The sequence below is a fragment of the Jatropha curcas genome, chromosome 5, assembly GCF_041381405.1.
Source record: "Jatropha curcas cultivar XTBG-Jc1 chromosome 5, XTBG_Jcur_1.0, whole genome shotgun sequence".
Lineage (NCBI taxonomy): Eukaryota > Viridiplantae > Streptophyta > Magnoliopsida > Malpighiales > Euphorbiaceae > Jatropha > Jatropha curcas.
This window is the reverse complement of record NC_143155.1, coordinates 25,814,873-25,831,494: the sequence shown is the minus strand read 5'-3', so window position 1 is coordinate 25,831,494 and position 16,622 is coordinate 25,814,873. Positions and strand designations below refer to the sequence as shown.

Below are 16,622 nucleotides of genomic sequence, written 5' to 3'. Positions count from 1 at the left end.
AAATATGTAATTATAAACACCCCCAACAAATGGGGATGTAGCTCAAATGGTAGAGCGCTCGCTTTGCATGCGAGAGGTACAGGGTTCGATACCCTGCATCTCCATCTAATTCCTGAAACAAAACAAAATATTTTAAATGACATTGACTTTTTTTTTTCTCTGGCTGATAGAAGCTTGGCAACTATAGTCTTAATAAGACTGTTCTTTAAATGACACTGAACCTTTTTTTTTTCCTGGGGTAAATGATCTGGAAGTTAAAGTAAACGATCTGGAAGTTGAAGCTTCATATTCTGGTATAAATGATCACACAGATCTTCAATTCCAAGTACAAAATTCCTATTAACATTGCCTCTCCATTAACATTCAAATGGAAGCCAACAACGAATTGTCTATAAGGATCCAAAAAACCATAGGGATGGAGCTTAAATGGTAGAGCTCTCGCTTTGCATGCGAGAGGTACTGGCTGATAGAAGCTTGGCAACTATAGTCTTAATAAGACTGTTCTTTAAATGACACTGAACCTTTTTTTTTTCCTGGGGTAAATGATCTGGAAGTTAAAGTAAACGATCTGGAAGTTGAAGCTTCATATTCTGGTATAAATGATCACACAGATCTTCAATTCCAAGTACAAAATTCCTATTAACATTGCCTCTCCATTAACATTCAAATGGAAGCCAACAACGAATTGTCTATAAGGATCCAAAAAACCATAGGGATGGAGCTTAAATGGTAGAGCTCTCGCTTTGCATGCGAGAGGTACAGGCTTCAATACCTTGCATCTCCATTAAAGTTGTGTTTTTATCTCCGATGGCAATCATTTTTCCCCTAGATTACGTTCTCCTTTTCCTTTTCAAGTTTGGAGATACTATGATATTCAGACATGACATAACATACACTCACATTTGGACCTTTTTCTTCCTAACTGATAAAAGCTTGAAAACTAATGATAGATTCTGGAAGTTCCTCATTAACATTACCTCCCTATCAACGTTCAAATTTTCATAAGGCCCCAAAAGAACATGGGGATGTAGCTTAAATTGTAACGTTCAAATTTTCATAAGGTCCCAAAAGAACATGGGGATGTAGCTTAAATTGTAAAGCGCTCGCTTTGCATGCAAGAGGTATAGGGTTTGATACCCTGCATCCTCTTCCAAGTTGTGTTTTAATCTCCAATGGAAAACATTTTTTTTCTCTAGATTACCTTCTTCTTTTCAAGTTTGGAGATATTATGTTATTTAGACATGCTCCCTAGTTTACCTTCTCTTTTTCGAGTTTGGAGATACAAAGTAAATGTTTCCTAGATTACCTTCTTCTTTTGGCAACTAATGAACTATAGATAATGATAGATTTTGATATAAAACTCCTCGTTAACATTACCTATCCATTAACATTCAAATTGAAACTAACAACACATTGTCCTAATGATCCAAAAATGCAATTCATGAGAATACTTGAATGTTTGATTTGTGACCACTTTGCACCATAAAATTTCTCATTAACTTCTTAATTCACATCAATGACTATTTAAAACACATAATTCCATTAATTATATAAATCAAAAGCTCAGCACCATCACATATAGAGATGGGTAATAACAAAATTGCTGTTTATCTTTTCTGTATTCAACCATAAAACCCTCCCAAAAACTAATGCTTACATGGAGCAAAAAGGATCACAAGTACACTGTGATAATCTCCAATCCCATTCTTAACCAAATTTCGAAGTTTCAAAACATAAAACTTCACATAGCAACATTAACAACACTCTTAAAACTCTTGCGATGCAGAACCAATATCACCTTTCCCTTTCCCCATTTTCTTTGGCAACAGATTTTGATGGATATTTGGCAAAACACCCCCATTTGCAATAGTAACAGTTCCCAAGAGCTTGCTAAGCTCTTCATCATTCCTCACAGCAAGCTGAATGTGCCTTGGGACGATACGGTTTTTCTTGTTGTCCCTAGCAGCATTGCCAGCAAGTTCAAGAACCTGCATTGAACAAATTAAGTACCAAAAATATTAGAATCCAATATAACTACAAGCCAATCAATTAATAATTTCAATTCAATTATGTTTGCTTTCACAGGTAGCCTTTGTTTCATCATTGCACTTGCAATTCAATGGAATTTCAAAAACCAACAACATTAGAGGATCTCCAACCTATGATATATACTAAAATTAAAAATCAAATGCAGAGCAGATCAAATGAAATAGCAAGGACTAACCTCAGCAGCGAGGTACTCGAGGACAGCGGAGAGATAAACGGGGGCGCCAGCACCGACGCGATCGGCGTACTTTCCAGCTTTGAGAAAACGGGCGATACGACCGACGGGAAACTGGAGACCAGCCTTTTGAGATCTGGAAACCGATTTTGATGACTTCGGCTTGCCTCTGCCTCCCTTGGTTGATCCTCCGGAACTCATTGCTGGTTTACGATTAATGCCTAACCCTGAGAATAAGAAAATGAAAGAATTTGAAGTCTGATATTAGATGTTTGCTTATAAGGGCTTCGGAGAGAGAGGGCGTGAGAAGTATACCTAAAGCGAGTGAGGGACCCGTGAGTTTCAAAGTCACAGATTGCCAACGTGGAATGTTTGACGGGTGGGATGTAAAAGATGATTCTGGATTAACTCAATCCTCTCATTGCCAGGATGGGCTTCTCTGGTAAAAGTACTAATATAATTTGCATTTTCTGTTGATGGGCCAAGATGAGTAACGAATCAACGAAGAGCCCCAATAGCAAGCACTGAAACGACGCCGTATCCACTTCAACCCTAACAAATCTGGCTAAATTCCAATTTCTTTTCGGAAGTATCGATTTGCATATCACATCATAAAATAGTGAATTTCCAAACGCTAACATTCTTCAAGTTCCTCAAATTTTAGTTGGAACCTGCTAACATTTTTCCTATTCAATCAGATTTTAGCTGGAATCTGTGCAATTACAATGCGATTCTAGGGGCCAATCTCATACGCAAACAAATGAATTCATATCGTCCATGTAATAAAAGGGAACCAAAATAAAAATATAAGCAAAAATTTCATCAATTTCCCATTTCACCAACCAAAATGAGATTTACAAGCCAAAGAGCAATTTCGTCACATGCTATCAACACTTTTTTATCCCATCAAACTATTATCTACCTGTAAAACTGCCCAGCTTCACCCAAACAAAAACTAAAAAGCATTTATACCCCTAAAACTCCTGAGAAACAGACCCGATTTCACCTTTCCCTTTTGCAGTCTTCTTTGGAAGCAAATTCTGATGAATATTAGGCAAAACCCCTCCATTGGCAATGGTCACAGAACCCAACAACTTGCTTAATTCTTCATCGTTTCTCACCGCAAGTTGAATGTGTCTAGGGATGATCCTGTTTTTCTTGTTATCTCTTGCAGCATTCCCAGCAAGCTCTAAAACCTAAACACGAAGAATCAAAAAATCAATAACAAGTCTCCAAAACATAAAGACAAAAGATAGAACAAAAGAACTTGATGTTTTGAAACAAACGAACCTCAGCCGCAAGATACTCAAGAACAGCAGACAGATAGACAGGAGAGCCAGACCCGACCCGTTGAGCATATCTGCCCCTCTTGAGGAATCGGGCTACCCTGCCAACAGGGAACTGGAGACCAGCCTTATGAGACCTAGAAACCGATTTAGCTTTGGATATACCACGGCCGCCCCTGGCTGTTTTAGCTGTGGCAGAAGGGACAGTGGTGGAACTCATGATGATTCTATATTTTGGATATTGGCAAACTAGATTGGGAGAAAACTTTGAGAGAACTTGAGACTTTGAATTTGTGAGACGAGAGATTGGGTCGTTTGTGTTTAAATACGGAACAGAGAAGCCATTTGATTGGTTGATTTGAGTTTTGCAAGGATTGCCAGAGCGGCAAGAGGATTTTTTGCATTTTGGAATAATTTGAGATTGAGCGCGAGAAGTTTCGTTTTGGAGTTGGAAGTAAAATAGGGAATCCTCTCATTGGTTTATTTGAGTTCAGTGAGGATTGCCAGCGTGGCAGTTGATTTTTCCTTTGTATTTGAAAATTTCAGATTGAGCGGGCGTGGCAAATCAATTCGCTTTTTGCTTAAAAATTGCAAAACCGCGTCGTTCTCTATTTGTGAGGACAAATTCTTCGGCCTGGGCTATGGACTCTTTCTTTAATGGACTGGGCCAACTATTGCCCCACTCAAACAATAAAAGCTCAACTCGCCACTCGCTAGCCTGGCCTTACGAAATATGAACTGTGAATTACCATTAAATCCTTGCTCTTGGAATTTTTAGTGTGAAAATTAAGAAAAAAAATGTTAGTTCCATTTATTTTTTAAAATAATTTTATTCAATTATTAAAACCATTTAAATTACATGAAACCATTTTAACAATAAATTGATTTTTAATAGTTAAAAGAATTTTTTCCCTTTCAATTATTTAATCAGTTGACCTTCAATAGATGAAACGAGGAAAATTTACATTGATTATCTTTTAATAAATAATTGTCAATATAAAATTAGAATATTTATACAAATTTCCTTGTGATATATATTTTTTTATGACTTTAAACTACATGTTTTACTGCTTTGTTAAAATCAGATTTCATTAATTAAATCGTCTTATTTTGATTTGAATTTTTTTTGTTTTTTTCCAACCCTTACACTCATCCCAATTACTTGTAACAGGAAAAAGGCCATGTTTGATTGAGGCAAGTAGGGAAGGGAAGTTGAAATTAGTCATATGTTTGGTTGTCGCTATAAGAGAAGTTTTCGATAATTTAACAACCCTACTCCTTTAACCTATAGGAAATTACTTTTCTCTTCACCTATGAACTTAACTTCTCGAGCTTAAAGTATTGTCATTTCTTATTTTGTCTATTTCCTTTTTTTTATTATTTGCCAAAGGCTTTATGTGAGGACTTTTCTAATGGAGATATTTATGTCACTTTTAATATCAAATATTATTAATGCATATTTGTTTTTGAGGAATTCAAATAATCAACCAAACGCAATCGTATCATGCCTTTCGGAAATTACTTCCCCAATAATTGTACTTACTGGGAATTGAACTTCCTTCCTCAGAAGTAAGTTAAATTGAACCAAATGAGGCAAAAAAAATCTTTTTATGATCGACAGAAATTTAATACCATAAACTGCGTAACATCCTCTACTTATTATAATATTGTTATGGTCCAAAGAAATTAAATCTGACATAACAATTTTCATAACTAGGTTTAAAACCTTCTTTTAAGGTTAACATCACAATATTAATCCCATCAATCCATTCCATATCTAACCATAAACCAGCAAGAGTTGCATTTGAGTGAACAATCTGCAAGGATCCAAAAAATACTTCGTCCAAAGATCAGCAGAAGTAACAAAAAGAACCAATTCAAAGCTTAATCTCATTTGCTGATAAATTTGATCCTCAAAAGTATACAACAAAGATTCATATACATGGCTGGCGGTAGCTAGGAGCGGAACACAACACAGTTCTCTGTCTCTCTCTCTTTTTTACAGTTTACAAAATTCAAATTCAACCGGTAACTCTGCTTCTATAGAAATCGGCTCTTTCTCTTTGGAAAAGACGGAAGGAGAGCAATTCTTAGTCTTAATACTCTTCAAATTGGCTTTAGCTCCATTAGCAATCAAAAACAGGGCAACCTGTACTTGCCCTGCTTCAACTGCGCAATGAAGCGGAGAATACCCAAGATCATCAACCACATCAACTCGACCTCCATGACTAATCAAGGCTTTTACACTCTCAATTCTTCCTTTAAACGCAGCTCTATGCAAAGGGGTCCATCCATTTTGATCTCTGTCGTTAACATTGGCGCCTTCTGTAATACACCTCTTGATTCCATTAACATCGCCCAATCTAGCTGCTCTATGCAATGCATCTCCCAATTGTAAAAGACTATATAGATATGAATTTCCATTTTCAACTGCAAGAGCGAAAGCCGTTTTTCCTTCTTTATTAACTGCATATTTTATATAACCAGAGCAATCTAACAAGCACTCCACAGCTTCTAAATGCCCTTTCTCTGAAGCTAAATGAAGGGGAGTGCAGCCGTTACAGTCCACAGAATCAACTTTTCCTCCAATTGACGAACAGAATCGAATGACTTCTACATGGCCATAGCTTGCTGCAACATGAATTGGAGTTCGACCATGTAAATCGATCGAATTCGCATCAATATCTTTAAAATGACTACACAAAACCTCCATTATATCCACTCTGTTTATCGCTGCTGCTTCGTGCAAGACTTTATCTATTAAGTTATCGATTAAACAATCAGACGCGATCAAGACTCGAACAACCTCTATATTACCTGCTTTTATAGCCTGAGTAATCAACGATTGCCCCTCTGAATCCTTACAATTTACATCTCCGCCAATATCTAGCAATTTAGCCACCAAAATCGCATTACCGGATAAAACAGCGGATTTTAGCAGGGTTGTGAACTCGGATCTTGTACAACCGGATATAGCCCTGTTAAAATAGGAATAGACATCAGATATTTGGGCGTGATTGGAGATGAGGTATTCAGCAAAATGGGGACCCACGATCGAGATAGGTATGCTGGCGTCTCTAAATATATGTGATCCAGGTCTTGAAAACAGGCGGCGGAGATCCTCCATGTGAGCTTTTCCAGTGGGGAGCATGGCGGACTTAACGGTGATGACGTCAGGTGGAGAGCAGAGGGATGGTGGATCAGGTGACTGAGAAAGAACTAGATTGTAAGATGATGATGAAAGAGGGGGGATTATGGAGAAAACTTGAGTGAAAGAGAAAACAGATGGGTTTGTGGTGGTCAAGGAAACTGCTACGGACATGGTGTGCATAAGGTTTGTAAGCCTGAAAGTTGTGGTGCATTTTTGGCCCCTCTTGAAAGCTATCTCTACTTCTTTCACGTCTGGCTTGACCAGTCTGTCCATGGCGATTCTAAATCCTCTGTTTTTTTTCCCTTTCTCAGAAAAGCTCCAAGTGGGGTCTGTTTAGTTGAGAGGAAAAGGGAGCAGATGAAGATGAAGGTTAGTTGATTGATTACTTAACCTGTTTGCATTCTTGAGAATTAATTATGGTTAATTGATTGATTAATGAATTAAATTATTTGTGAACTGATGTGATTAATGGATTAATTAATAGTTTGCTTATTGGTTTAGGTTAAACTTTAAGATGTGAAGGCGAAGGTGGGGACTTTGACAACGAGAGGAAGCGGTCTCGTCGGCTTCATTTGAATGTGAAGCAGCCAAAGTAGGACTTGTCTAGATGAAGGACAGGACAATCAAAGGTAGTATTTCGATTGCTGAATTATCAACCACTTCAACATCAACTTAATTGCAACTTGTTCTTTCTCAGAATTCATATTTGCTCAGACAGGATAGCCTGTATAATGTCAAGAAATATTAATAAGATAATACTTTTCCAAAAATTTTGTAATCGGATTCAATTATATCCAAAATTTCAAGAAAAAAATCACTAGTGGTAGTCATATGTTATGGCGTTGAATTCTTGAATTGCAATTGATCAAACTTATATGGATATCATAATAGACCAAATCAATAAAAATATTTTTTTATTAAAATGAATGTATTTCTAATTATTTTCATGGAAGAAAAAAAATAAAGTGAAAATAATTTTTAGAGATAACTATTTTAATTATTTTGATCTAGGAATAGGCCAATAGATTGGTCTAGACAAATCTTAATCGTAAAAAAATTATAATGTGTTGTAAGATTTTCAGGATATGAGTAATGATTCCTTTTAAATTTTCAAACTTTTGAACTTAGCATCAATTTTAATTTAATTTGTCGGGCACACGTAGTTAAATTAATGCAATTATAATGAATATGTGCATTAAATTGTAAATCCACTGTAAAAAGTAATAAACTATTAATATATCAATCAATTAACACAACTTATATATGGTGCCAAGATTATTAATGTATAAAAATACTGTGTTTCTGGCATTTTCTTTCATTGATTTTTTTTTTTTTTTTTTTTTTTTGAAAGGATTCTTTCATTGGAGTTATTGGAAGCTGATCATTGTGTTTGTACAGTGTTTATGCATAAAGATTATATGAGAACATTTAATTTCTTGCGCATGCATCTCCATTAGGCATTAATAAGCATGACAATTTCATGAAACACTTTTTTTTCAAAGATTCTTATACTAGTAGTATTCAGTTTGATAGGTCGTGATTTTCATAATGTTCCCTGGGACTTGGCGTAAACCTTTGAAAGAAGGGCAGATTATTTATAAAAGGGTCCATAACTATGCATAATATAAGAGCAGTTTGTCAAGTTGACTGATAATACTGTGTGTGGTTGGCTGGTTGTAGTAACCACAAACCTTATTATAAATCTAAAAAGCTTATAATACCATTTGACATTTGTCATGAACCATTCATTGGATGCTAGTATCCCCTTCACTTGTTAATTGAACACTCTGCCACTTGTGTAAAAAGCAAGTATTTTCATCCTTTGTGGCGGCAGATTGTTTAATCCATTTAACGTCTCTACATGTCCCCACTGTTATCTTTTTTATTTATAGTTGCAGACCCAGGATCATTGTTTGGATGTTACCTCTGGAAGTTTGCTAATGGAGAACCAACTGATGTTTATTTGCATTTCATATTAGATTTGTGCTTTATTTTCAACTTCAAATTTAATTCCCAATCAAGAGAGAACGTGATTAGAATTCTTAGCAGCTTGATGCTATTTACTTTTGCCTTTTTTATTTTTGGTATGTACTTTTGTGTTCTTACTCTCCAGGAAAATGGCAGGGTGAAGCCTTGAAGTCCAACCAAAAGTATTTTTTTTATGGAAAGCTAATATAAATATATGTTCTCTTACTGTGTTAGCATCAAATTCGTAGGTCAAAAGTGTTTATTTGTCTCTTAGCATTTCTCTGTTAGATTATATATTGTTTATATATAATCACACACATCAATTCAGAGGAGCATTTGAATATATATATATATATATATATATATATATATATATATATATGTAATTTTAATCACTTTCAAAACATTTCGTAATCATAAAACTCTAACAGGACATCTGATTTCACTAAATCAAATGGTTGGTTGTTCATAAAAATCAAGTATGATGCTAATTAACACATCAATATCTTCATATTTTTAGGGGTGAGTTGAAGGGTCAGTATCCCGACCTCTGATAAACCACACAAGAATTCATCGTCGTTCTTTAAGAAATCTATTTAAGTTGACCAGCTGAACAATGGCATCTGCATAGAATAAACTTGATACTATGTGCTATGTAGGATAAAAAGTGGTTATTTGTTTGTTAGCTATTCATAGTTACATCATTCATTTCATAAAATTCGGGAATATTCTTCATTTTGAGATTATAATTGAATTTTCTTTTCATATTATAGGTGTTAGTTGAAGGGTCAGATCGTTTAAAAAGTGCTTATTTGTTTGTTAGCTAACCACAGTTGCATCATTCATTTCATAATATGAGGAATATTCTTCATTTTGAGATTATAATTGAATTTTCTTCTCATAGTATAGGTATTATTAGTTGACGGGTCAGATTGTTTAGTTGGGATCAAGCAAGGCCTACGACATGCTTATAAGAAAGTCTAAGCTGACGGACAAGGTGAGCAATGGCATCTGCATAAAATAGTTCTTTTTTCTGATTTGTGTTGGCTTGAGATTGTGAAGGGCAAAAGTGTTTTTTGGTCTGTTAGCTTTTTCATATTTTGTATTAACCTCGAACTGATTTTCTGATTCTAAAATAAACTTGACATTAGAGGATACCAATTGACCCAATCGTATTGAATATTGGATTTGGAGTTGTTAGATGAAGGATTAAAGATTTAGTCATTTCTAGGCTTGTTTACAGGTTCTGGTTTCGGAAATGATATTATAGTTATATTAGGATGGATGTTTCAACTTTTATTTCCAGCTTCGAGTTATTGACTCGGTATTTTTATATTGCCTGATTCAAAGTCAACCGTGTCAGTATTATAGGAAACAAGGTCTTGATTTTCCTGGTAACTGTTGCTGAAGAGAAGATGAAATACAATGATGGTCAATAGTTTGAAATCAGAAAAAAAAAAAAAAAAAAAGTTAAACTATTCGCTTTCTGCGATTTAGATTATTTCCAATTTTAAATCATATTGCAAATCCTGAAATACAATTCTTTTTTTTTTTTTAGTATAGGGAAAGGAGAGATTCGAACCTGATATATTATCAGGTCATATATATACTTATCATCTTTATTATTTGTGGAATTAGTTCAATAACAATCATTTATATATGAATCACATGTGAAATCTTATGTAATCATTGAATAATTAACGTTTTAATTCAACAAAGAATGGTCTTGTATTTTTCTTTTGGTATATATGAAATCTTTAAAAGACAGTGGCTGTCCAAATTCTAACTCTTTTTTCTTTTAACTTCTGCGAAATTTTTATAATTTTAGGATTCCAGAATGTTCTTATAATCTTGTGGCTTTGATAGAAGGGGTTGGGCTATATCTTGGATCTTGCTTTTCGGGTCGGTCTTAGTTATAAATCTTAGTTTTGGATTTGGACCTTTAGTGTGTTTTCAGCTCTATCATGGCCTCACAGCTCACACCACCAGCCTATTCTAATAATATGTGAATTAGCTGTCTGGGCTGAATTAGAGTTGGGCTCACCATGGATTTAATCAATTCATATTGTTCCACAGTAATCCTATTCATGTTTAATTTATAATATTTCGAGTCTATTCAGCAAAATTAATCATTTTAATAATCATTAGCCAATCTTTATAGCTATCAGCTATTTTATTTTTATCAACGTTTCATCAAACATTAAAGAGAATAACAGTTCATAATCTGCTCTGCTCGATAGTGTCTTTGACTTTAATTAATAATATTTCATAAAATATAATTTACAAATGAATATATATTACAGTAATGGAAAATTCTCACATGAAAAAAAGTATACTGAAATGCCTGCATATAATTTTAAAAAAAAAAACAAAAAAAAATCCAACAAAACTGGTGTTTGAAGACATGTTCTAAGGATTGTAATGAAGAAAGGGAACCATATGATGGTTCCGGTGGTGTTGGTTTGTTTCTTCGATCATACCGATATTACAAATCCTCGCTGTCAATCATCACTTCAATATTCGTATTATTAAAAAAAAAAATCAAAATTATACTTATCCTTAAATCTTGATTAATCACTTACTACACTGCTTACTATATTACTACATAACATGGCTTCTGACTCAAACATCCATTATCTGTTAATCTATCTTTTTTATTTTTAGTTTTCTTTACCTATTTGATATGATTTTTTAAACTATCTTCAGTAGTAATATTTAAAATTCACAATTTAATTGAATATTATGATTAATTAATTTTTCAATATTCATAGTTTTATAAAAGTAATACTGCGTGATTATAAAAAAATAAAATTTAAATTTGCAGCCTAACAGTAACTGTAACGTTGGTGTGGTGATGTAAACATTACATAGACACTCTCTCCGTGATGGATAACGGAATTGAAAAATGGATAAATAAATAGCCAATCACCTAAGAAAACAAAGTTAGAAACGTTGGGTTTGGATCCAAAACCCATAATAAATTCTCTACACCCTTCACCAGTTCTGATTTCAAATTTAATTATCTTATAACTAAAACGTGCTCCAATTAATTAAATATATATATTTTTAAGGAATAATTAAATATTTTTCGTATGTGATTAATTTATGATATGTCATTACTACCAACTGACAAAAAAAAAAAAAAAATATCATATAGCATTTGACTCGGATAATTAGATTAAAGTTGTATTTTTTTTTTTTAATTATTGACTGAGGAGAATTGATTAATTAATTAATTAATTAAATTATTAAAATCAAAATGTAAATTAAGGTTATTATGTTATGAAAAAACTTGCTGTCAACACCCATCATAGACAGAGTCCCACTAATTAAGAGCAATCAACCATGAAGACCAAGTTGCTATCAACTTGCGTCTATTTTTAAAATTTGAGTTGCAAGATGGGTAGTACTAGGATGTGGCTTGCACTACACCACAATTATTACAATATTATTTTGTAAAGCAAAACAAATGTGTTTTTAATGATATTTCTATATATCAGGAAGCATTTATAATTTCTTATTTTGCAAAATACAATTAACAATAATGTTTACTAAATTAATATAACTTTTATGTTGAAAAAGATTCCAATGTGAATCTCTTATGTAAAATCCCACAAACAGATCACGGGAGCTGAATTCAAAGTGAATAATATCTTACTAAATTTTGTATGTTACAGATTTAGTATCAAAGCAAAGCTTTATCCCTATAGCTGGTAGTGGGGTAAACTTCAGCAAGGATGCTGAGTCTCTAAAAGGGTGTATGTGACACTTTAAGCGAATCTCACATCGGCTATAAACAAGGTATAAGTATGTACATAAAGATAAACAAACTTCATGCTGGCATTATATATTTTGGGTTTAAAGGTAAGGTTCTCACCAAGAATAATTTTGTGCTGACTAGGCTCAAAACGAATCATATTTGGCTATTTGAATTTGAGACTTCGCACCTTTCACGTCTTCTACGATATGAGAAGACCAATTAAGCTACACATGATTGACAAGCATATGTTATTTTTTGAGCATTAAAGAACTTATTAAATAAGTTAAACGGTGGTCCATTAATTTAATTGAATATAACTATTGCAACATAATACGAGGAAGGCGAATAAAACCTGAAATCTTTCGGTTTTCAGATTCTCAATTTTATCTTTAAGCTAAGTCCGATCTTTTGTTAAATAGTCTAAACTTATTTATTTATTAATGTAACTCATAGTGCAACTATCTTTTATCAAGTTGGGCATTTTTAAGAAAATAGATATAAAATAAAATTTCTTTCTTTAGTTTTCTTGAGCAAGGCAAAGCACAAAGAAGAGCATATATTCAAACTAAGAGATGAAAGATATAAAGGGATATGTAACCAAACATGCCTCTTATCGTCAAGCAATTTGAGGCGTGATTGAAAGTTACATCAAGTTGACTTCAATTTCCATATTTGGATTAATCATAACTTGCATCAAACTTAGACCCTCTTTTTTCAAAAACAAAATTCATTTAATTTCATAATCCCACCTTATAAATAGGACAAAAAAAAAAAAAAAAAAAGTAAAGTTCAACCATTAAAAAAGGGTTTTCAATAAAGCTTACGTGATTTTAAAATTAATAACAACTAATCACAATTAAATTTAAAATTTAAAATTTAATGTGATTTACAAAAAGATAATTCAAATAATAAAATACATTTAAATTTAATAATATAAAACATAAAAATGTTAATCAAAGAAAAAAAATAATAAATATATAATTCGAATGAGATAACTTAGTGGTAAAAATTATTTACAGGGTTGATCACTATGATTTAAGTTATAGGTTTGATTATCCGCAATACTAATTTCCTTAGTCTAGCTTTTTTTTTCGTCTCAAAAAGCAAGCAAGAATTAACCAGATTTACTATGAATTCGAAGAAGTATTAAAAAAACCATACATGTATATATAAAATGAATGACAAAGAAGGAAGTTATTATTTTTTATTATTATTTTTAATTTTTTAAGGTGCTATTAATCATGCATGTGAGGGTTTTGGTATTGGTCAAAAATGAAGAACCTAATCAACTAAAAGGAAATTAAATTACACACATACAGTGTACTAAGTCTGGTTGGTGAATGAATGGTGACATTCTGACCAAAAAAAAAAAAAAAAAAAAAAAGGTAATGATTTGTTTTTAACTTATGGGAAAAATACTTAGCCATCCAAAAGACCTTCCCATGTTCATTGCACATACCTCTGTCTTTCATTGGCCAATAGAAAAGCTATACTCTCAAATTACTATTCTTTGTCCTATGTTATTACAATCATTGGCGCATTTCTATGTAAATATATATATATGTGCATCGTGTAATTAGACATTTGAAAACGAATGCAATCGTTTCATTTTTTTAAAACTATTTTCATCATTAATCATGTCATTCTCCATCTATCTAAATTTAGTCTTTACTAATGTTTATTCATAATGGAAAATATTATAAATTCAATTTTTTGATACCTAGGTTACTCAATACATATATATATGAAATTGACTTTCAGATTTGTAGCTCTTCCTTCTAACATGTGTTTTAATATTGATTTTTAAATACTTATAATAGAGTTTTCGATTTAATTGATTGATTCCTTCTTCAACTAGTAATTTATTTATATTCAACAATTAGATTGTAAATACTTAATAAAAATTTCAATCATCGATTGATAGCTGATAGAAATTTCAATTAGTTGTAGTTGGTTTTCAAATTTTTTTTTTTTTTTTTTTATATTGGTCGCCACTTAATTAGCAACCGAACGATTGAATCAAATGGATGTTTAGCCAAATATTTAATGCATATGGAAATTTTGTAATATATTTTTCATTCTACAATTAAATTAAATAAAGACAATTGTGACATGAGAAAAAAATATTGAAATAATATATTACGCTAGGTCTTTGTCAAATAAACAAATGAATGTAGAGATTAAACAATGAAATAAAATAATTATAAAATAACAAGAACAAACAGCAAAAAACGATGTCTATCAATATATCAAAGCCAAAAATACAGTAGGAAAAAAAAAAAAAACATCAAGTAGTAGTATGGTATTTATACCCTTTTTTATTTTTATTTATTGGAAATATTATAATATATACTGGTATATTATTTTTGGAGTGTGTGAGAAATAAAAATTTTAACTGTAAGGACTTGGTGGAATTGACCCAAACAGGCAGCAGAAGAAGCCAAAAGCATTTTTCTAGTTGTTGACCTAACGCGAAAGAAGACAAACTGAGCGTAAAAGAGGGAAAAAAAAAATGTAAATAAAAAAAGAAAAGAAATAAGAAAAATACAAAAGTGGTAGCTATTGAAAGGGAAAGAGAAAGAAAGAGTAAAGCAACACGGCAATATGTTTGGTATAAGGAGTGTGTGTGTGGCACATGCATATCCTCATATGCTTCCAAACACACTAAAGCACTAGCGTGCTATTTTATTTATTTATTTATTTTTTTTAAATATTCTTTAGGGTTGAGTCACGAGTGATGTGGTTTAGGATGGGTATGAACGAAGAGATAGACTTTTTATGTGGAAATTAATTTCTAAATCAATCAATTTCTTCCTTTGTTTTTTTTTTTTCTTACCCTATTTATTTAGATAAATGTTCAAAAAAAAAAAAAGAACTTTTTTAACAAATTATTTTTTTAACTACAAATACAATATATTGTTATATTAATTTTTTTTATAACCGGAGGTATACTTTTCATTTAGACTGTAGAACATAAATATTTTATTTCGACAAGTGTATTTTATGAATATTAAATTTTTATTCTCATCTTTACGAGAAATAAAACGGGTTACTACCTTTAACAGATACCTTATTGATAATAATTGAATATATATTTTTACTCGTTAAACAAAAAAAAAAAAGACAGTAAAATTTTAAATAAATAGAATTTTAAATAATAATAAAGAAAGCAAGTTAGTAGCAAAGGGCTGCAAATTTGAAGCATCACCAATAATTTAAAATCTCCATCTCTACTAGACATTTCCAATTTACAACAATCCAACAATAATTCTTCAACCCATAAAAAGAAAAGAAAAGAAAAGCAAGACTGGGTGACAAGTGTATTGTTTTTTATTAAATTTGAAATATTTATTTTTTCTTCAATTGTAAGGACATGGACCAAGTCCAAGGCCCCAACCAATACTACCTATACCTATGCACCTACATTACATACATTATGTCTATAAAAATTTAAAAAAGACAGAACTAAATAGTAAGATAATAAAATAAAGATAAAACTTCCATATGAGGGAGCAGTGATATAGTGAGGTCACCATTTTGACAAAGAAATTCATAAAATCTATAAGAATCTTAGGATTACCCCATCAGTGATCAGAATGACTTTTCCCATCATACAAGCAAAATCCAATGGTCCCTATTAACTTTATGTACAAATGAACATGTCTCCAATAAAAGTACCTTAGCACTTTTCTTCTCTCCTTGCTTGGTTTCTTCTTTCCAACTTTCCGCTCTTAACAGAACCGTCATCATGCCTTTGATTTTTTCATCAACCAAAACCAACGGCAGAGATTCACTTCCGGGACCCACATTTATGATAATAATAAGAAAAATAAAAAATAAAAATCAATCAATCAATCACTTCCGCTTAAAAAAAAAAAAGGCAAAAGCCTCAATGAAACACGTGGCCATCGCAGAGTCTGTAACACCCATATTTGGGTCCCACCGATGGAGAGAAAGGCTTTGGTTTGTTGATCAGATCATCGTATCAACATGTTTTGAGAATAAGTCTTTGAGGAGAAACGTCTTAAAACGTGGGACCCAACGGACGATGTGAGCCGTCTGAGATGAACACGTGTCTTAAATCGGCGAGTGACAAGATACACAGGACTCCACTGAATACGACAAAATCCAAAGCCCACATTGGATGACTCTATCAGGAAAATCTATTTTTAATTAAAAATTTTAAAAGGAAAGTTTCTTCCTCTGCTCTGTCACAAGGCTCAAGCCCTGACAAAA

General features: G+C 32.4%; 3 protein-coding genes and 1 non-coding gene across 4 annotated transcripts; 1 reads left to right on the top strand and 3 right to left on the bottom strand.

The window, feature by feature from the left end:
• The first annotated feature begins 31 nt into the window (after nt 1-31).
• Nucleotides 32-104, top strand: TRNAA-UGC (transfer RNA alanine (anticodon UGC)). Its single transcript has one exon. It is a non-coding gene; the product is annotated as a tRNA-Ala (tRNA).
• A 1,413-nt stretch (nt 105-1,517) lies between these two features.
• On the bottom strand, nt 1,518-2,889 carry LOC105650065 (histone H2AX). The gene is made up of 3 exons (XM_012236945.2): nt 2,537-2,889; nt 2,225-2,448; nt 1,518-1,988 (listed from the first exon to the last, which is right to left on the bottom strand). The coding sequence occupies exons 2-3, from the start codon at nt 2,420-2,422 to the stop codon at nt 1,767-1,769; spliced, it is 420 nt and encodes a 139-aa protein (XP_012092335.1). The 5' UTR covers nt 2,423-2,448; nt 2,537-2,889; the 3' UTR covers nt 1,518-1,766.
• A 139-nt stretch (nt 2,890-3,028) lies between these two features.
• On the bottom strand, nt 3,029-3,816 carry LOC105650066 (histone H2AX). Its single transcript, XM_012236946.4, has 2 exons — nt 3,512-3,816; nt 3,029-3,417 (listed from the first exon to the last, which is right to left on the bottom strand). Exons 1-2 carry the CDS (start codon nt 3,725-3,727, stop codon nt 3,196-3,198), a joined length of 438 nt encoding a protein of 145 aa, XP_012092336.1. The 5' UTR covers nt 3,728-3,816; the 3' UTR covers nt 3,029-3,195.
• Nucleotides 3,817-5,367: 1,551 nt separating this feature from the next.
• On the bottom strand, nt 5,368-7,030 carry LOC105650064 (protein VAPYRIN-LIKE). Its single transcript, XM_012236944.4, has one exon. It carries the CDS (start codon nt 6,929-6,931, stop codon nt 5,507-5,509), a length of 1,425 nt encoding a protein of 474 aa, XP_012092334.1. The 5' UTR covers nt 6,932-7,030; the 3' UTR covers nt 5,368-5,506.
• Nucleotides 7,031-16,622: the final 9,592 nt, after the last annotated feature.